This window comes from Panthera leo, chromosome D2 (genome assembly GCF_018350215.1).
Source record: "Panthera leo isolate Ple1 chromosome D2, P.leo_Ple1_pat1.1, whole genome shotgun sequence".
NCBI lineage: Eukaryota > Metazoa > Chordata > Mammalia > Carnivora > Felidae > Panthera > Panthera leo.
This window is the reverse complement of record NC_056689.1, coordinates 49,741,124-49,763,144: the sequence shown is the minus strand read 5'-3', so window position 1 is coordinate 49,763,144 and position 22,021 is coordinate 49,741,124. Positions and strand designations below refer to the sequence as shown.

At 40.1% G+C, this 22,021-nt stretch overlaps 1 protein-coding gene across 1 annotated transcript; it reads right to left on the bottom strand.

Moving 5' to 3' along the window:
- Positions 1 to 6,250: 6,250 nt before the first annotated feature.
- On the bottom strand, positions 6,251 to 18,618 carry LOC122202509 (interferon-induced protein with tetratricopeptide repeats 5). Its single transcript, XM_042908904.1, has 2 exons — positions 18,375 to 18,618; positions 6,251 to 8,964 (listed from the first exon to the last, which is right to left on the bottom strand). The coding sequence occupies exons 1-2, from the start codon at positions 18,377 to 18,379 to the stop codon at positions 7,521 to 7,523; spliced, it is 1,449 nt and encodes a 482-aa protein (XP_042764838.1). The 5' UTR covers positions 18,380 to 18,618; the 3' UTR covers positions 6,251 to 7,520.
- Between the last annotated feature and the right edge of the window lie 3,403 nt (positions 18,619 to 22,021).

Below are 22,021 nucleotides of genomic sequence, written 5' to 3'. Positions count from 1 at the left end.
GAATACAAAATCCTAGGACTTTGAATACAAAACATAGGATTGAATACAAAAAATTCATTAGGGAAACACGTGTGAGAGAAAATGGACTGGAGCAAAGAGAGGCTGGAGAGCCATCTGACTGTGATTCATGTCTGTCTCCAAGTGTAGGAGAGAGAGAAGGAAGAAAAGTTGGGCAGAAGCATCTTAGAGTACAGTATAGGTTTGGTTTGTTTTGTTTAAAGATTTTATTTTTTAATCTCTACACCGAACGTGGGGCTCAAACTCACAACCCCGAGATCAAGAATCACATGCTCCACCACCTGAGCTAGCCAGGTGCCCCAGGGTACAGTAGAGTTTTAAGTAAAATTTGGCAAGGCTGATCGAGAATCCTTGAGCCGAAGTCATCTGTCAGAGGAGTTGTGCGTCTCCCAGGTCAGGGCCCGAGTTGGTGTCCCTGCCATGGCAGCAAGAATGGCCTCAGTGCAAATTCAATAATGGATGTCAGTGTATAGCAGATGGGACTCTCAGTCTCCATGTAGCTGGAGATCTTAGAGGTGCTTCTCATGGCCACCACACTAGGGTTACAATGTTATTTCCCCTGAACTATTCAGAGGAAACTATTCTAATTGTGAAGGCCAAATAGATTTTCATTTCTTATAATCCACCAATTATACAAAAGCATGCTACATTTTCATTTGTTTTACATTTCTTTCATGTTCTTTAATCTCATCAATAAACACATATCATAAAAGAACCATCCTTGGGCCTGCTTGTGTTGTGGTTGATATCATACAGGCATAGGCATATCATGGCCAAACTGTCAAAGTTTAATTGGTATAACAAATGTTACTGATTATAGGTAGAAACTGTCAAACAGTGAAGAGTGTTGCTGAACCAGGAGCAAGGAGAAGAAATCGTAGTCCATAACTTGTGAGATCTTAAGTGACATCACCAACTAGGATCCCAACTTTCTTATCAATATGTTTGGTTAGAGCAGGGTCCTCCTCGTTCCAAAGTTCTGTGGGTCTATGCAGTTTTTCTTGAACTGTGGTAATTTGCATCTTGGACTTTTAGAAAAGAATATTGCCTGGTTTTATTGTCATTGAAAGTCCAGCAGAGGGAATGTGATCAACTGCTAAAGTCAGCTCTGCACCCAGAGAGGACAGAAAATGTTTTGTTTTGTTTTTTAATGTTTACTTACTTTTGAGAGAGAGAGAGAGAGAGAGAGAGAGAGAGACAGAGAGAGAGAGAGGGAGACAGAGGATCCAAAGTGGGCTCTGTGCTGTTAATGTGGGGCTCAAACTCAGGAACTGTGAGATCATGACCTGAGCCAAAGTCAGATCCTTGACCAACTGAGCCATCCAGGTGCCCCCAGAAAATGTTTAAAGCTCCATTACTCTGAAGCTGGTTTTCCTGCCAGCTGATTTGCCTGTTGAAAGGGTTTATCTCAGCTTTTGTGAGGCTTGTAGCATAGCTTTAGTGCTGAACAAGACAGCTTCCAAGAGCACCTTCCATCTCATAGAGAAGCATTTCTGTCTTCCTGAAGGGGTAAATTACCTGAAATCAATTACAGTCACTTTCCTTGAGCATATTTTTTGGTTTGTCTAATAGGCAAAGAAATAAACTCAGGCCCGATAATTCTGGACTTTGTCAGGCCAAATGATGAGCTTATCTAACTAGTCTGATTTTAGACCCATTTCACAGGCTTTGAGTCAACTAGTAAGGCCAGCTTTCAGAGGTGGGGACAAAAACTATGGAATTCAATTTAGGCAACTTTTATTAGACCTATTATATACCAAGCACTGTGTTATATACTGAGAAATTCAAATAAAAGCAAGATACTTGAGGAAATCTAGGATCCCCAGAATTAAGTCTATTAGCCTAATTAATTTTATTCTCTGTTTATGTTTTCCATATTGTAGACCAGAGGCTCTCAAACTTTGCAGTACGATAATTTCACCCAGGGAACTTAAAAATCATACTGTCAATTTAGTCAGCCTCTGAGGTGGGACCCACACACCAATAGTTTGTTTAACTTCTCAGGTGATTCCAATGTGTAGCCAAATTTGACGAACAGTTTTGTACACTCCTACCTGACAGCAGTGTTGTTATTAGTTGGGAGCCTGCAGAATCTCAGACCCTCTGTGACATCTACAGAATCAGTATCTACCTAACAAAATGCCCAAGTTATTTGCAAGCACATTAAAGTTTGATAAGTGTTGCAGTAGGCCATGTTTCCCAAAGACTTCTGCGTATAAGGCAGCTCTTGTTTGCTGATTTCTAAAAACAAGTTAGATGAAATGAATACTCTTTTCTATGACTCACTGTCCCAATGGCCCCTGAATATGAGAGTTTTCTGAATTAGGTGGCAAATGTTGGAGTTACTATGTACTTTAAGGTAAAAGAACAGGATGGCTCCATAGTTCATACTGAGGTCCCAGAGAAAGGCCATGGGGAGGGGGAAAGAGAGAGCTGATCCTGAAAATCCAATTTCGCAGTGGAAAGGGCTAAGGTATATATGCATGTGAGACAGAAGGAGAGATGGAAACTTTTAGTGGGCAACTCTGATGGATTTTGAAGAGACTCTTCATATAATTGATGAGGCAGAATTTTGGGAAGAGATTCAAGGTAATCCTAGGTTATCTGATTCTACTTTAGCTGATGTGGCTCCAGAATTCTAAGTTAGGCTGACATTCTGAGGCAAGACCCTTCCCAAACCCGATTGATCATTATTCTTGCTTTTCCTTCAGTTATTTCCCCTAACCTCTTTATTTGGAGAGCTTGCACATAACAGGTTGAGAATTGTGTCTAAATTTGGACTGTTAACTTTCACCTAACACATATACAGTTGCCCTTAGGATTGCTAGTTGCAAATGAAATGCATAGGATATACAACAACAAGGCCACCCACCAGTGGTGTTGTAGGCTGTAATAGCCATTTCCCTACCTGGCTAATCCTCAGGATCACTTTGGGTGCTTTGTAAATTTGTAAACTTCCAGATCTCGCCCCTAGAGGTTCTAGTTTAGTAGTCTGTGGGGGGAACCTAGGAATTTTATTTTTAAAAAGCTTAATCAGTGACTCTAATTTAGGGTTAGGGTTGTGAACCACTGATACGATGGAGAGAGAGTAGACTACAAATTTAGGTTGGGTTTGGTTTTAAGTCCTAGTCTCATCACTTAGTAGCTTAGTAATATAGATAGATTAGATAGATAGATAGATAGATAGATGATGGATAGAGAATATATTCTCTGTCCTTATTTTCCATATTTTAGGCCAGAGGCTCTCAAACTTTGCAGTACAATAATTTCACCTAGGGAACTTAAAAACCGTAATGCTAATTTAGTATATATCTCACGTATGTAATCTGTTTGGGCTTTGATGTCCAGATATTTCCATGCCCACTCTTATTCTCTACTTTTGTCACCTTGAATTTGAACTAGTCATGTTCAAGACCTGGAGACCTCACAGCAGCTGGTGAATAAGCTGGTGATGGCCCTTTCAAGGGCTGCTCAGCTTTACTGGATATAGTTTATTCAATTAACACAGTCCATAATGCCTCTGGTTGTTTTATTTTTTGAAGTTGTCTGAATTACAGTTGGTAGCCATCACTACAGTGTGAGTTTGACTTCTTCCTTTCCTCCATCTTCCATACACCACCCCCTTACCAGGCTGCCCTCTATGATGCCAAGGTGGAGTGCAGATCTGAAGGAATAAAGAAGAGGATTAAGAGAACCAGAATAAGGAGACACAGCACTTGGGATCCCATCAGAAAGTTTACTGGGGGCTTCAGTGATAAGAATGACTGTAACTCCTTTCCAAAATATTTTACTTGCTACTGAGAAATGTATGGAGTGGAGTTAGAAGGTATTAATTTGAATCTATATACCCACGGTGTTTTGGCTGTCAGTATCCACTACCAATTTTCCTGAAAATTTCACCCCTGCAGCTTGCAATCCATATGCTTCTAGGGGAGTCCATTTTCTCCCCATTCTTCGTTCAGGGTCAGCTATGTGTCTCAGGCCTAACTAATGAGCATAACTTCCTCCCTGGCCATGATGACTGATTTGAGAATGGCACATCACTTAAGGCAGTCCTATCAGAGAGCAAAGCTAGACTTCTTAAGCGGCTGGGAGAGCAAATACACTCTTTTCCACTGCATTGGGATAAGAGTACATGCAGCAGCCATCTTAGTATCACAAAGATGGAGCTTTCTCAGAATGGAGCCAAATCTGATCAGAGCTGAGTAGAGTGATTATGTCTTGGTCACACCTCTTAAGATTAGGTCTTGCTTGAAAACAAGATTTATTTCTGCTACTATTTTAAAGACAAGTTAGGATTCCATTATCTGTTGTTATTTGCAATGACTAGCATTTTATACATATACTTTTCCTCAACTTTTTAAAGAGGTATGGGTTATCTGAATTGAAGTGCTGAATGCTACCAAGTGACATAAAGCACTTTTAAAAGCCAAATGCTCAGGTATAGGATATGAAAAACATACCTTTAAATGGCATGGGTGGAAAAACCTACACATGGGTAGATACCAAGGAGATATTTTGGTTGGGGCCACATTAATAGGAGTATAGTTCATAGAAAAAATAAAGGATCATCCTACTATAGTCCTAAAACCTCAGTTTGGGTATTAAGTTAAACTCTGAGCACAAACCATTAGCAAAGGATAAAGACAATTTGGAGTGAACTAAAACTGACCATGATGGAGATGGGGGTGGGCTGAAAGAAAATAGCATGCTTAACTTAAAGAATTCTTAGGGGACAGAGAGCAATTGTCTTCAAATACTTTTAGACATATATAGTAGACACTTGGTTTTTGGCTACTCAGCATCACTTGACTTACAATAATAGCCACTGATATGTATTTGGTGACTCGTCCCCTCAAATTTATCTGAACCTAGTACTGCCCCTAGACTATTAAATAGCCATTACATTCCCATTTTTGCTTAGGTCAGTTTGAGCTAGGTTTTATGCCACCTGCAATCAAGAGTTTTGATACAAAATGTCACCTCTAAAAAGGATTAGATCTTTGAGGCCCCTAAAGACAGACCAAAATGTATATACTTCAGGCCAAAAGTATGCAGTTAAATGGAAGGAACAGATTTCTAAGATTAGGACTATCTGAAGATGAAAATTATCATTTAGGAAGATAATTCAAGCTCCAAGTTTTGATGGTTAATTGGTAAAGGTGAATGAACTCTGAGGTCTTTTTAAAACCTAAGACTCTATGAAATTATCTCTAAATAGTTTTAATTTTTAGGAAGGCAAGCCCAAAATTAGTGACAAAACTTACAGTTATTAGAAGCATACTAATTTTAGTTCAGTGTTTTATAGAGTTGTATTTTTCATATACCAATTTTATACTTTCTTGGTGTTTATGACTTCTTATATGTTGGTATGTTATAGTATCTAGTGAATTTTATTTATTTTTTTTAGAGAGTGAGCATGAGAGAAAGGGGCAGGGGGAGAGACAGAGAGAGAGAGAGAGAGAGAGAGAGAGAGAGAGAGATAGGGAAAGAATCTTAAGCAGGCTCCACACTCAGTGTGGAGTCCCACGTGGGACTCTATCTCATGACCCTGGGATCCTGACCTGAGGCAAAATCAAGAGTCAGATGCTCAGCTGACTGAGCCACCCAAGCGCCCCTCCAGTGAATTTTAAAGTCACTTAATAGACTCTATTTACATATTTAAATAGAGGCTTATAGTTGTGTCATTGTTTTGATATCATAACTGTATTACATTGTGTGCAAATTCCTTACTTGGGAATATAACCTTAATCACATTATTCCCAGTGGGGGAAAATGACTTGCTGCAAAATAAAATATTTGCTGCAGAGTGTAACACAAGCTTCTACTGATAGGTCAGGACTTCAGTCCCAAGTTTCTGAAATACTTAAGTAAAGATCATTCCCTTCCCATTCTTCTTTCTTGAATAAGCAAATGAGCAAAATAAACAAAAACAGCAGGGGCTTAAGTAAAACAAACACTTTAAAAATTTAATTTATGAAATACATTGTAGTATGGATGTATGTTTGAATATGCATTGAAAAAATATCTGGAAGGATACATATTAAATTGTTAACAGATTACCATGGGGGCATAGAATTAGGGAAGGGTGAGGGGAGTGCTCTTATTTTAAATTCATATGCTTCTGCTAAGTTTGAAATTTTACAGTGAGAATTCATTACTTTTATAATAATCAAAACCATAACAGGAAAAAAAATTTAAAAAGTAACAAAAAGTAAAAAACACACAAACATATATACAGTAGTTTTAAGAGCTACAGTAGAGGTATGGAGAATTAAATCACATGGCACACTTTCCCACTAATACTGTGGTGGTAAATATAATTGTGTAGTCCATAATCAAAGAAGCAACATTAGAGATGCTACTTTTAGCAATATCCCAATTAACAATGTCCCCTGGGGTAAGCGCCCTTAAGCAGTGACCCTTCAAGATGGATATTAAAACTGAAAGGATCTATAGGAAAACATGTCAATCTGAAAACTTTAGACAAAAGAAAAAGATTCACAGAAGTAACTTTAGAATACTAAAATAGTGAACCAAAGACCAGAAATTGGGGGTATGAGAATGATCCAGTCCAGACCGAAACCCAAATCACTGAAATCTTGGTAATCTAGGGATGTATGTTAGGGACATCTATTTTACCCATTTGTCTATCATTTCTCCCAATTTCCTAATTAGTCTGCTTTCAAGCTTAACGATTTTAACTTAAAAATTCTGCAATTTTAATGTGAAAGATTAAAATTAATTTCATCTAGATTAGTTTAAGTTCATTCTTCTAGTTAAAAGAACCAGAGAAACTTGAGATATGATTTTCCATTCATTTTTTTTCTCACAACTATTTCTAGCTACTTAATGAACATTCTGGGAGATAATGCTTGTGATTTCTCATGGGTCCCTTAGTTCTGTATTTAAAGAAATTTTTTTCCTGTTCTAGATTTTTCTCCTTTTATTAAAGTCACCATAGATAACAAGTTTTTTATTATTATGAACATTTTTCTTTCACCAAAGAGGATTCTTTAGGTGACTATCAGGTTCTCAAAGTGAGAACATCTGTAACTGAAGGGTTCATCTTCTGCAAGCTACACAGTTAAAAGCTTAACTAATATAATTCTGCTGAAAGAATATTCCTGACCTAGGTGTCAAGCGTTTATGCAGAATTATACTCACTGTGTGAATAATATGGGAAATTTGATAAAATTTAATAAAAACTTATTATAAATAACAAAGATAAAGGGTATAAAGTCATAATGACCAAACCATTTTTAAGAGTTATAAGAGCTGAAATGTTTCTGTTTCTCAAAGGATTATATGAATTTAAAAGAGAAGAAAACAGCAAAAAGATTCATCATTACGTATATAAAATAGTATTTAGCATAATGCTTAGTACATAATAATCATTCAAAAGAATTGGCTCTATAATGAACAATGGATTAAAATAATAAACAAAAAATACAACCCAAAATGGAGACAAAAGCTTATAACTAATCTTCTAGAGTATGTATTTAAATAGAAAGTCGAAGTTCACAGAGAGCGGTAATGAATTCTGCATTTTCTGGATCTACCTTTTGGGCCCTCTCATAGTACTCAGCAGCTTGCCTCTTTTCTCCTTCCAGCTTGTAAACAAACCCTAGGGCACTTAAACTCTGCACATCTGAAGCATTGTGACCAAGTCTCTTGATAGCTAATTTCTTCAGAGCACTTGTCAATTTGGTGCGTAAGGACGACCGGTCTTTGACCTTTAAGGCTTCTAAATAATGGTGGATAGCAGTACTTTCTGATTTGCGGTGAAATTCCTGAAAGCGGCCATAGTGATAGTGGATCTGATGTTTGTGATCATCAGTTATGTTCTCCAGACGAAGGGCTTTCTGGAAAATGTCTTCAGCATTGCTATACTGGCCTCCCTCAGCATACATATTGGCCAGATCCGTGTAGGCAAATGCAAACATAGAGTCTCTTTCCACGGCTGCTTTGAAATGAGATATAGCAGATGTAATTAGCTCATCAACTTTTAGTTTATCCTTTCCTTTAGGTCTGTTGCGCGTGGCCTTCTTGATTTGGATCATTTGTGCCCTATAGCAAAGTCCCATCTGGTGATGCAGGAAAGAAGAGGTTGGTGTCACCTCCAAGGCCTTTTTCAAAAGTTCAAGAGCTTTGTCCCAGGAATTTTTTCTCCTGTAGAATTTGGCTGCATAACGAAGGACATAAGGTTGGGATGATATTTGGTCCAGGATTTCTTCAATATACTTTTCCCCTTCAGCTTCTGCATGTACATCTTGAAGCTTTAGTGCCAGAAAAACTTTAATGTAGGAGTTATCTGGGTTCAGGGTAACAGCTTTCCTCAGAGGACCCAGAGAAAAGCTCTTTATAGACCCCTCTCTGTCAGAATCATCCAGCCGATACACCGTGATGGCATAGCCAATGTTAAATTCTGGATTGTCAGGTTCCACTTCCAAAGCCTTCTCAAAAGCTGCTTTAGCCTTTTGGTAATACTTTCCTCCAAATTTCAAGAGTGCCCACCCTTTTTCACAGTCAATCTCAGGACGCTCCAACTTGTAGTTAGAAGGACTAGACAATTTCTTACAAACGTTTGCTATCTTGTCTATATACTTCTGAGCTTCTTTGAGCTGGTCCATGTGATAATATACCCAGGCATAGTTTCCCCAAGTGACCAGACTTCGTATTTCCTCTTTGTCTGAATGTTCTCGCCGGATTATTTCTTCTGCTTGTTCCAAGCATTCTAGGGCATCTTGATTTTGGCCTTTTAGGTGTTTCACATAGGCCAATAGGTTATAAAGAGTGAGTCTGGATTTTGTGGTAAGAAATTCAAGCTGTTGCCCAATTGTATCTTCCACATCAAACAGGTCAATGTCTTCCTTAAGTAAATTCCATGTAAAGTGACATTCTAACTCCAACAGAAGGGCCTTCAAGGAGTCCTTAGGAATTTCACTGCAAAGATAAAATCCTTTTTAACTTTGAAGAAATAAAGGAAATAATCAATCTTTAAACCTTAAATACTGTTTTTTGCTTAACAACACTTCTATCTTTTATTTGATCTTACAGTTCAAGCACTAGTCCCCTACAACTTTATACTAATTTCCTTGGTGTAGAGTTAAAGTCTAGAAATATTCTCATTATTTATTGCAAAAGCAGCTCTGGAGAGATGTCAGGGTTTTCTATGTCACAGAATATATATTTCCTTTGGCAGTCACTAACCCACCAGTACCTCCAATTTTTACAAAAGGGAATTTAAAATGTTTTTATTTAATTGCCTTAAAAATTAAGAATAATACACAGTCAATAATTAATATAAAAATTACATGTCTGTATTATGAGTAGGAAGGGGGAGAAGAGGAGGTGAGAAATAAGAAAAAGAGGCACACTGGAGGAGACACAGAAGCCATACCAATGCATCATTTTTGTGAAAGAAGGAAGGACGAGAAGGAGAGAAAGACGAAGGAAAGGAAGGAAACCCCACAGAGAGAAAAGTCACAGAAACACACAGTAACTGGTATACCACAAGATGAGGAGAAGCATAAGTTTGAGACAGATAAAAGGAGAGTAACAGATATTTCCAAATAGATGGGGAAAAGGCAAAAGGAAATTTAGTAAGCTTAGTAAATTTGATATTAAGTGCTACATCCTTCTGAACTCTGGGGTTGTGGGCAACAATAGCTAATACTTATTATTACCTTATCATCGCCCCTAAAATTCACTTTACAATATTTGTTGAGCTCCCTCTGTGCAAGGCACAGTGGAATATCTGCAGGGCACACTGGAAACACTATCTCTGAAACTAGGAAGATGAAGGGGAAAGGAAGGACAAGGAAATATTTATTCATTACTGAGAACCTTTTATGTGTAATATTTTCTAGATAACCCTTGGTATGTAACTGCGAACAAGACACAGCCCTGCTTATACAGACCTTGTAAGTAGTCAATTACAACTCAGCATAAAGTTTCTTGCAAGTGACCCAGGAAACATACGTAATCCGATGCTGTGGACATCTGTGGTTTTTACTTGGTAAGGACGCCTCTTTTGGTTTCCATTTCTGGAACATCTCCCTCTACTCTCAGTCTATGTGATTTGAAATGGGCTGTCTACTGCTTAGTCTGGGAAGGCACATGATATTCCGGCCATCGCCTGGTCCCAGGGATTTATTCAGAGATAGTCCAATTAAAATACAATTGTGCTGAAAAGGGACTTTAATAGAACTATCCACCTTCCTTCTAAAAATTTTAAGTTGGTAGAATATAAGCTTAGATTTGCCGGTGGACATCTTTCCAAACTCGGGGAGAGTCAGCCTGCTTGAGAAGGAATCTAACAGAGAGGAAAGCACAGCTTAGATGGGAAGAAAGAGAAATTGTTCATGACAGTAACTAGTTTTGCCTGGATCACCTCGTCTACTCTGGACTTCTATTTACTTAAGGAAATAACCTCTCTCTGTCTGCTTAAGCCACTCTGAATTAGTTTCTACTGTCTGCAACTAATTAACATTTCTGGCTTTATTCATTTGTTTTGCGGATAGTGGTGGTGTGGCAGTCAGGAAAGACTTTCTAAATCTACTATTAACTATAATTAAGAAATGTACAGAAAATAAATTCCTTAAGTCTTCTCTCAAAGACGAAAATGCCCTAATTATGGGATGAACAGTATACAGGGCATGTGTGTGTGAATGTATGTTTATTTCCCTTTCTGATGCACACAGAATCCTCCACCCACTTGTATGTGAAATATATAGTTATATAAATGTCTTTGGGAATTATAGTAATAGTGCCCTCAAAACATTTATTGACCACCTCATGTCATATATGCCAGGCAATATTCTAGTTGTATGGATATAGCAGTGAACAAGTTAGAAAATGGCCCTTTCTTCATGGCAATGCCATTCTGGGAGGGGAAGGAACAAAATGAGTTGATGGAAAACAAATATGTAAACAAATCAATATGAAAACAAACGGACACTATAATTCCAGACAGTAGTAAGTGTTAATTAAGCTAAGAAAAAAAAAATCAGAGTAATGGGATTAAGGTTTTGGTGGTTGGGGGAGTACTTCCATTATAATTGTGAATGAATAGCCTTTTTGAAAGGGGCGATTTGAAGTAAGAGTTTTTTAAAAAAAATCCCCCTGGCTGCTCTGAGGAGAATGGACAATCAAGGATCAAGAGAGGAAGTTGGGAAACTGATAGGGAAATTATTTATTCAACCAAGATGTACTAAGAGCCTACAATGTAGAGGGCACTGTTCTAAGTGTTGGGATACACCCGTTAACAAAAGAGAAAAAACAACCTGACTTCATGTAGCTTATAATAGATAGGGCAGTGGTGTGTACCAAGAAAAGACAAAAAAATAAATGGAAAAAAAATAAATGAAAGTATAGAGTATGTGAGATGGTAATAAAAAGAAAAATAAAGCCGAAAGGGTGGTGGTGGGGGAATGGAAAGTTGGCAGGGGTTCTGAGAAGTGGTTAAAATTTAAAGAACACGGCCAGAGCAAATCTCCCTAAAGGAGACATGAAAGAAGCTGTAGAGAAAATCCAAGGAGAGATGATGCAAGCTTAAACTGTGGTTGCAGTATGGGGTTAGTGAGGACTGGACTGGTTATATTTGAGGCAGAGTTGACAGGTCTTTCTGATGGACTGGGTGTAGGGAGGGCCATAAGGAAAAGAGCAAATGCAGGATGATGCCTATGCTTTTGACTTCAGGAAGTAAGTTGATAAATCAAGAGGACTATTTGGAAATATTAATTTTGAGATGTCTATTACACACTCAAGTGAAGATACCAAGTATGAAGTTGGATATTAATAAGGGAAAATACCAGGAACAAGGAGTGAAGTTAGAACTATAGATGTAAAATTGGGAGTCATCAACATGCAGATGAACTTTAAAACCACAATATCTAGAATGAAATTACCTGAGGAGTGAGCATAGACAGAGAAGGTCAAAAACTAAGCCGCAGGACACTCTAAATGAAGCAGAGTAGAATGACCAGGAAAGGAGGCCAAGAAAGAATAATCAGTGAGGGAGCTGGAAAACTAAGAAACCTAGTATCAATGAAAGCCTAAGGAAGAAAATGTTTATTTTGAGAAAGAGAGATCAATATTCAAGTGTACAATGATTCTAAGAGATTGAGTAGTCGAGGACAGACAGGAGATCACAGTTTCAGCAGGAGTAAAGCTGTGGAGGACCATGTTAAGTGTTTCACTAGAATGGTAGGGATGAAAATATTACTGGAGTGGGTTGAGGGGATAATGCAAGGTAAAGAAGTGGATATGGGGAATACAGGCCACTCTTATCAAGGAATTTTGCTATGAAGGAAGTAGAGAAATAGAGCTATATCTGGAAGGAAGGTAGGAGGCTGAAGGAATCGTCAAAATAATTTTTACTCACAATATTTTTAATAACTTAATGATATACCAATAGGAATGATCCAGTAGTAAGGGAGAAAATGATGCTTGGGGGAGAGAGGTGAGGATAACTGCAAGAAAGATAGAACATGACGCAGAAGCAAAGCTATAAATTGTTAATATTCAAATCTTTATCTCCAGTCTCAAACTCCTAACCATGTCATCCAGCCCTTGACTACTTCTCTGGCCTCATTTTGTACAACTTTCCTCCCACTCACTGCACTCCAGCCATACAGTCCTTCAAAAAAATTTGTTACTTCTTCTGCGAAGTACGTATCTACCTAAGGGTATCTGCATGTACTTTTTATTCCCACATTCTGTGAACTTTTCCTAAGAGAGTTCTAGGGCTTACTTATTCTCACAATTCTGGTCTTGGCTCAAATGTCAGCGCTTTAAAGAGTGGTACCCCTAATCACCTTAGCTAAAGCTGCACCCCCACCTTGCCAGTCATCCTAAAGTCTAGTCTATCATATTTCCCTTTCTGTAGAGCACTTACATCAATATTTGGTGGGGGGTGAGAAGGATGAGAAGAATGCTTTAAATTACATATGGTGGGGCACCTGGGTGGCTCAGTTGGTTAAGTGTATGACTCTTGATTTTGGCTCAGGTCATAATCTCATATGCCAGGCTAGTGCTGGGTGTAGTCTGCTTAAGATTCTCTCTCTTCCTCTGCCCCTCCTCTGCCTGTGCATGCATGTTCTCTCTCTCAAAAAAACCCAAAAAATATGAGATTGAGGTTTTAAATGGAATCAGACAGAGTCTTTAGGAACTGGAAAGGGGCTGTCCTAATAGCAAAAAGTAACAGAAGAGTTAGAGAACTGAATTAATTGCACATTAGCAGTAGTGATTGGAAAAATAAAACCATTTCATATTTATAACTTAAATACTACTCCATGAATTGTTTTCCAATTTTTATAAATACTAAATGTAAACATAAATAATTGACTTAATATTATATTTAGGGGGCATTTAAGTTTATAATTAATTAATAAAATTGAATATACAGGTCTCACATTTTAGCATATGTAGTAGGTTCTACACCAGAGCTTTCCAAAAGAACTTCCTGCAATGATGGAAATGTTCTTATGTGTGCTGTATAATATGACACACTAGCCACATGTGGCCACTGATTACTTGAAATGTTACTAGTACAGGTAAGGAATCTAATTTTTTATTTACTTTTAATTAATTACAATAACCACATATATGACTAATGGCTACTATATGGGATGGGAGAGTTAGAGACACTGGGCCTATAGGGCTTAACAGATAAAAAGATTTCAAGCCCAACAGGTTAGAGCTTTCCTTTAACTTGAAATTTCTGCTATTTATTCAAGGTGAAGAGCTAAATTAAATGACAGACAAGGACATATTTAAAAAAAAACAACTTAAACAAAGGACCTGGGCTCACTGCAGATTCAGTTTGTTAGTATGAATGTTATATTATTTATAACATACTATCTAGAATCAGATGAGTACTCAAAACAAAACAAAACAAAAAACCCCTGAAGCTGGGGCTCCTGGGTGGCTCAGTCGGTTGAGCATCCAACTCTTGATTTCGGTTCAGGTGAGTTCGAGCCCTGAATCTGGCTCTGCAATGACAGTGCAGAGATGCTTGAGATTCTCTCTCTCACTCTCTCTTCCCCTCTCCCTATGATCTCTTTCTTTCTCAAGGTGAATGGATAAACTTAAAAAAAAAAAAAAAGCAAATACAGAAACATTAAAAAAAAAAAAAAAAAGAAAACAACAACCCTGGTTTACTATATTCCAGGCAGTGTGCCAAGCACTTTATACGAATTATATGTAATTTTTCTAAGAATCTTTTATTATTTTCCCAATTTTATGGATGAAGACAGGGAAATAAGAGTTTAAAATACGTTTCCAAGGTTACACAGCTATCAACTGGCTGAGCCCAGATTCAAACCTAGTTCTGCCTGACTGAAAAGCTAATGCCTTTCGACCATAATGGTATACTACTTCTTTAATATAAAAATTAGAGGTTGTTTACAAAGAGCTTGCTTTAAAATATGTGATATATACAATGTATTTAAAATTCACTTTGCCTCAGGAGGACCTACAAAAATAAAAATAAAAATAAAGGGATTTTAGAGAGCAGCTTAAAGAGCAGGTAAGAGGTCTGTGTGGCTGCCCGTTAGAAAGGATATGCCAGATATTTACTTAAAGGTCTCAGGTTAAGAAAACAATGGTTTCAAATATGAACCCTCATTCTAAAGTCACAACATTGTACATTGCTGCAGTTGTTTTAGATGAACTATTTCTCGCCAGGATTTGCTGTGGACAGTGCTTTAGATAAGGAGTGGCAGAGAGATTTACTTAAGGATGATTAGTGATTCTCTCAAACAACAAAAAAGCTGGGTAAAAATATTTTAAAAATGAATCAGGGGTGCCTGGGTGGCTCAGTCAGTTGAGCGTTCTACTTTGGCTCAGGAGTTGGGCTCTGTGCTGACAGCTCAGAGCCTGGAGCCTGCTTTGGATTCTGTGTCTCCCTCTTGTTCTGTCTCTCTCTTTCAAAAATAAAGATTAAAACATTTTTTTGAAATGGTGCAAAGGAAGGGCAAAACTCTTAGTTATCAAGATCCAATTATCATCATTATTAAGAGAAGTGAATTAAAATATTTTTTTCCCACAATTCAAGACTTTCTAACGTAGACCTAATGATCTTCCAATACATTTCTTTGATCTCTGATCTTTTCCCTAAATTCCAAACTTAATGACTTTTTATTCACATCTTCAGTTAGAAGTTCAACTGGCATCTCAGGAGCACCTGGATGGCTCAGTCAAGCATCCAACTTTGGCTCAGGTCATGATCTCACAGATGTGAGTTCAAGCCCCGGGTTGGGGTCTGTGCTGACAGCTCAGAGCCTGTATCCTGCTTCTGATTCTGTGTCTCCCTCTCTCACTCCCCTTACCCCGCTCACACTCTGTCTTTCTCTCTCTCTCAAAAATAAATAAACATTAAAAAAAATAAATAAACATTAAAAATAAACATCAACTGGCATCTCAAATAAACATAGCCAATCCATAAATCTGGATTCCTTGAGCCTGCTCCTCAGAACCTCATCTTTTTTGGCATCTCTTAGTTCCACAGGCCAAATAATCTAGGAGAAAGCTGATTTCTCTTCTTCCCTCAACCTCTCATCCAATACAACAGGAAGTCCTGTTAATTCTATCACCCAGATACATCTCAAATCCATCCACTTTTCTCCATTTCTACTCCATTTCTTCCTAGTCTAAACCACAATCATCTTTCCTTTGAGATGGAGCAAATATCTGGTCTCCCAGCGTTGGCTCTTGATCCCCTCAGAGTACTAGTAAACTTTTGAAAATGTGAACCAGATATGTCAGTCTCATGCTTAAAATCTCCCAATGGCTTCCCAACACCCTTAAAAATTAATCCAGCCCTTGTCATGTCCTAGAAGTCCCTAAAGGACTTGGTATTATCTATCTGTCCAACCTTTTCTCCTCCTACTTTCCTCCTCATTCACTGTTTTAGACATATTGACCTTCTTCCTCTCTCAAACATATCAAATTCAAGGACTTTTATCCCTGTTGTGTTTATTCTTGCAATGTTCTGCTCCTAAGTCTTTACATGACTAGTTCTTTCCTGTAACTCAGTTCCAACATTCCCTACCCAGGAGGCCACCTGTGGCAGATCTAAAATAGCCCCCTCCATTCTAGATCACTTTCTTAGCCCATTACACTATTTTATTTTCCTTGTAGCTCTTAACACTTTCTGAATTGATCTATTGTTTATCTATTTCCCCCATTAAAGGCAATTTTTTTAAATGTTTATTTATTTTTGAGAGACAGAGACATGGCACAAGTTGGGGAGGGGCAGAGAGAGGAAGACACAGAATCTGAAGCAGGCTCCAAGTTCTCAGCTGTCAGCACAGAGCCCGATGTGGGGCTCGAACCCACCAGCCTGTGAGATCATGACCTGAGCCGAAGCCGGATGCTCAGCCGATTGAGCCACCCAGGCGCCCCTATTTCCCCCATTTTAAATTAAGCCCCATAAGAATAGGGACCTTGTTCTGATTTTTGTATCTTTCACTACTGTGTCCCTGGAATCTATTATTCCAGGCAATTAACAGAAGCTCAATAAATATTTGTTGAATGAACATAGTTACATGCTGGCAACTTCTGGCACGTCCAGCCCAGAGGTATAGGCGATCAGCATAACAAGTACCTGGATTCCAGAGGAGGGAATTCTTACTAGTTCTTCGCTTCCTGCTAATGGCTCCAAACTTTTCTCCCACTGCAGTTCTCCCTATCCCACTTGTCTTTATATCTTGGCATACTCTCTGTCTGGCTCCATGTTTTGATTCTGAAAATTACTTTTGGACTATTTCCTATGGCCCTGACTGGGAAACCTGGTATGGCTGTCCCGTGGTAGTTTGTTCCTTACTCTGGTGTAACTGCACCAGACTCAGAGGCAAGACATCTCCTTAACAGCCTGCCCAGATGGGTGACAAACGGGCTAACCAGCCCCCTGTCCATCCACAGAGTAAAATGAACATCTGGTTTTGTTGTGAAGGTTTACACCAGCCCTGCTCAAGAACGATAAGGAGGGCTGCCTCAGGTAATTCGAATGTGGTTGTGAGATCTCAATGGGCTATTCAGTCACTGAAGTGCCTTGCCCAGGCTCTGGAATTTATGCACAACTTGATGCCTCGAGAAATGTTATTTTTTAAACTCTGCTTAATTTTTAAATTCAGTCTCTGGGAGGCTGGCAGAGAGTGGCTATTGTGTCTGAAAAGGCAACATTTATCTTTAGGCAATTTGGGGCTTTTTCTCAGGAAGAAGCAGTCTTTCATCGTCCTTGGGAGAAAGTCCCCACTGGGGTCCACCCCTCTTCCAGCCCATCCTGCATACACATACAGAGCACCCCCCCTTTCCTCCTCGTTTCTTCAGGCACCTTCCTGATACCTCCCTCCCTTGTTACAGATGTGAGAAGCGAGGCACTTATTAAATTTCTTTTTTACTTAAAATAATAGTAAACATTTGCAAATATTAGGTACTACGCCGTGCATTAAGCCCACAGGCCTAAGATTTGGATGCCAGTAATTTGCACAGATAAGGAACAGACTCAGAGCGTGGAAGCAACTTTGCTTTGGGTCACCCAACTAGTAGATGTTCAGAGTCGGGATTGAGAAGAAAGGGCTTTCAGCTTCAGGAGCCCCAAATCTCATCCGTCAACTTATTAACTGCTTCACTCATCACGCACCGGGCAGGGTGCCAGCCCCCGGGGATACGAAACGGGCGAGAAAAGGACCCCACCACCAAAAGGCAGTAAAGGAGACAGACGAAGACACCCCCGTAAAATAGCGGATTGGGGGGAACAATAAGAATCTGGACGCGGCACAAAGGCAGCTCCCAGGAAGGGAAGGACTCAGACCCAGAATCGGAAAGGCAAAATGGCAGTAGTAGACCTAGGTGACAACTGCAGGGCTGCGGCCAAACCGCGTCTGTCCACCTCGGGGGGGAATGGCAGCTGCGGTCCCGGGAGGGGGAGGAAGGCGACGGGCCTCAGGAGACGCGTGCCACGTAGAAGCCGCCCGGGAACGGCCCGGGGGCGGACGACAACCAAGCACGGCCGTCGCCGCCGCGGAGAAAAGCCGCAGGGAGGGCACAGGCTCCCGGGGCGCGTCGCCTGGCTCCCCGACCCGACAGTCCTGACCGCGGACGCCCTGGAGGGTCGGAGCTCCCGGGAAGCGCGCGCGGTCACCCTCCCCGCCAGGCCCGACTCCAGACGCCCGGGACCGGGACAGGGCTCTCGGGGAGCGCTCCGAACACGACGCCCGGATGCAGGGCGCAAGGGGCTCGGCCCCCGGCAGGGCCGTGCCGCTGCGCTGGCAACGGGATGAAAGAAAAACACCGGCTTGAAACAAAGGCCTACGCAGTCTGAGAGCAGAAGCGGGGAAAGCCCTCACCTCATGGTGGCTGGGCGCTGCGGGCCGTCCGGGAGGGGGAGAGGGGCGGCTGTCCCCTCGGGCTTTCTCCTCAGGACTGGGCTCCCCAGCTGCCGAGCGGCGGGACGCGCGCGGGCGGGCGTGTGCGCGTGCGCGGGGAGTGCGGGCGGGCGGCGCGCGCTTCCCGCGGGGCGTCGGCGGCGCGAGGTCGCTGCCCAGGCGTGGGCTTTGTTAAACGCAGGACCCGAGCGGGAAAAGGAAACCGAAAAGTGAATCTGATCCCGGACTAGGCGGAGTCCAGTTCCAGGAAACGGAAACTTATGCGAGAGCTGAGTGGGGCCCCAACGGGGCTGAGGAACCCAGGGTGGGGGTGGGGGGCACGTTTACGGACCTCGCGGTGGTTCGGTGTGGAATTTGCAGCTGGCCCTCTGGACTTTGGGCTCTCCCCTGTCTCGCTGAGCCTGCGTGGCGCTCGAGCAACCTCATTTATTTTTAAATAAAACGCCAGGAAATCGTTCAGCATTATTTTTGTCGTGAGGGTGGCAGCGATGCTCTTTCCAGCTTCCCGCATCCTGAACTGAAACTGAAGCCCCTGCTTCCAGTCTTGATTCAGACAAACAAACAAAACAGGTGCAGTGCTGTGCACCCGTGCCATTATTTCCGTTGGGCAAATTTAAAGAGATTTGGGGGGCAAAATGCATATACATTTAAAAAGTTGATAGGTATTGCAGAATACCTTCGCAAAGAGGTTTATACACCTCCACTCACAGTTGTGTGAGAGTGCCTGCTTTCTGTGCCTTTGCCAACCGTGCTCCCTATAATAAGATTCGTAAAGATGGGGGTGGTATTGGTAGTCTAAGCAGAAAATGCCAAATACCCATAAACCAAAATTTTTGCTCCTCTTGGATTTATTCGTTCATTCATTCAACAAGTTATATTGAACAACTGCTAAGAACCATTGTTCAAGGCACTGTCAATATAGCAATGATGAAGATAGAGGACCTAGCTTTATGGAAGTTATCTTCTAGTATGGGAGATAGAAATAATAAAGAACAAATAAAATATTATATACCAGATGGTGCTATGGAGAAAAAGCATAGAGAGGTTTTGACTCCAGGGTGATTTTTGCTAGTATAAATATGTTCATAAGGGCCGGTTTCATTGAGAAAGTCACAATTGAGCAAAAATCCGAGGTGGGTGAAGAAGTGAACACTGTAGATATGGAGCTAGAGAAGAATATTCCAGACATGGGAAACACTAAGTGCAAATCGCTTGAGGTGGGAGCATACTTGGCATGCATGGATGGTGTGGTTGGAGTGGTGAGAACAAGGAAAAAATCATAAGAATATAGATCAGAGAGGTAATGTGGTGGGCCTGAAGGCTATTGTAATCTTTATCTTAAGTGGGAAGCCACATTTTAGAAAAAGTACTGAAAGGGTTTTTTTTCTTCCAATTTTTAATTTAAATTCTAGTTAGTTAACATGTAGTGGGATATTGGTTTCAGGAGCAGAATTCAGTGATTCATCACTTACATACAACACCCAGTGATCATTGTAACAAGTGCCCTCCTTAATCCCCATCACCCATTTAGCCCTTCCCCCAGCCACCTCCCTCCATCAACCCTCAGTTTGTTCTCTTATGGTTTGCCTCCCTCTCTCTTTTTTTTCTGCTCCCATATGTTCATCTGTTTTGTTTCCTAAATTCCACATATGAGTGAAACCATATGGTATTTGTATTTCTCTGACTGACTTATTTTGCTTAGCATAGTATATACTCTAGCTCCATCCACATTGTTGCAAATGGGAAGCTTTCATCCTTTTACGATGGCTGAGTAATATTCCTGTGTGTGTGCGTGTGTGTGTGTGTGTGTGTGTGTGTGTGTGTGTGTGTATGTGTGTGTACATACGTACCACCTCTTCTCTATCCATTCATCAGTCGATGGACGTTTGGGTTCTCTCCATAGTTTAGCTATTGTTGACAATGCTGCTATAAACATCGGGGTGCATGTGCCACTTCGAATCTGTATTTTTGTATCCTCTGGTAAATACTTAGTAATGCAATTCCTGGATCATAGGGTAGTTCTATTTCTATCTTTTTGAGGAATCTCCCTACTGTGTTCCAGAGTTTGCATTCCCACCAACAGTGCAAGAGGGTTCCCTTTCTCTGCAACCTTGCCAACATCTGTTGTTTCTTGTGTTGTTAATTTTAGCCATTCTGGCAGGTGTAAGGTGGTATCTCATTGTGGTTTTGATCTCCTGATGAGGAGTGATGTTGAGCATCTTTTCATATGTCTGTTAGTCACCTGGATGTCTTCTTTGTGGAAATGACTATTTGTGTCTTCTGCTGCCCATTTCTTAACTGGACTGTTTGTTTTTTAGATGTTGAGTTGGATAAGTTCTTTATAGATTTTGGATACTAACCCTTTATCAGATGTCATTTGCAAATGTCTTCTCCCATTCCCTAGGCTGCCTTTTAGTTTTGATGATTGTTTCCTTCGTGGTGCAGAAGATTTTTATCTTGATGAGGTCCCAATAGTTCATTTTTGCTTTTGTTTCCCTTGCCTCTGGCAACACGTCTAGTAAGAAGTGGCTACATCCACTGGTGGATGGAAGGTAGAAGGTTGGAAGGTGGAAGAGGTTGCTGCCTATGTTCTCTTCTAGGATTTTTGATGGTTTCCTGTCTCACATTTAGATCTTTCATCTATTTTGAATTTATGTGTATGGTGTAAGAAAGTTGCCTAGTTTCATTCTTCTGCATGTTGCTGTCCAGTTTCCCCAACATCATTTGTTGAAGAGACTGCTTTTTTCCATTGGATATTCTTTACTGTTTTGTTGAATGTTAGTTGACCATATAGTTGTGGGTCCATTTCTGGGTTTTCTATTCTGTTACATTCATCCATGTGTCTGTTTTTGTGCCAGTACCATAACTGTCTGATGATTACAGCTTTGTAATATAGCTTGAGGTTCAAAATCATGATGCCTCCAGCTTTGCTTCTCTTTTTCAGGATTGTCTTGGCTATTTGGTGTCATTTTGGGTTTCAAATAAACGTTAGGACTGTTTGTTCTAGCTCTGTGAAAAATGCTGGTGGTATTTTGATAGGGATTCCATTAAATGTGTAGATTGCTTTGAATAGTATAGACATTTAAAAGATGTTGGTTCTTCCAATCCATGAGCATGGAATGCTTTTCCATTTCCTTGTGTCTTCTTCAATTTCTTTCATAAGTGTTCTATAGTTTTCAGAGTATAGATCTTTTACCTCTTTAGTTAGGTTACTAAGCATCTTATTGTTTTAGGTGCAGTTATAAATGGGATCAATTCCTTGATTTCTTTTTCTGCTGCTTCATTATTGATGTATGGAAATATAATAGATTTCTGTACTTTGATTTTATATCCTGTGACTTTGCTGAATTCATCTGTTAGTTCTAGCAAATTTTTACTGGAGTCTTTTGGGTTTTCTACATAGAATATCATGTCATTTGCAATTAGTGAAAGTTTGGACTATAAACATTGGGGTTCATGTGCCCCTTTGAAACAGCACACCTGTATCCCTTGGATAAATACCTAGTAGTGCAATTGCTGGGTCATAGGGTAATTCTATTTTTAATTTTTTGAGGAATCTCCATACTATTTTCCAGAGTGACTGCACCAGCTTGCATTCCCACCAGTAA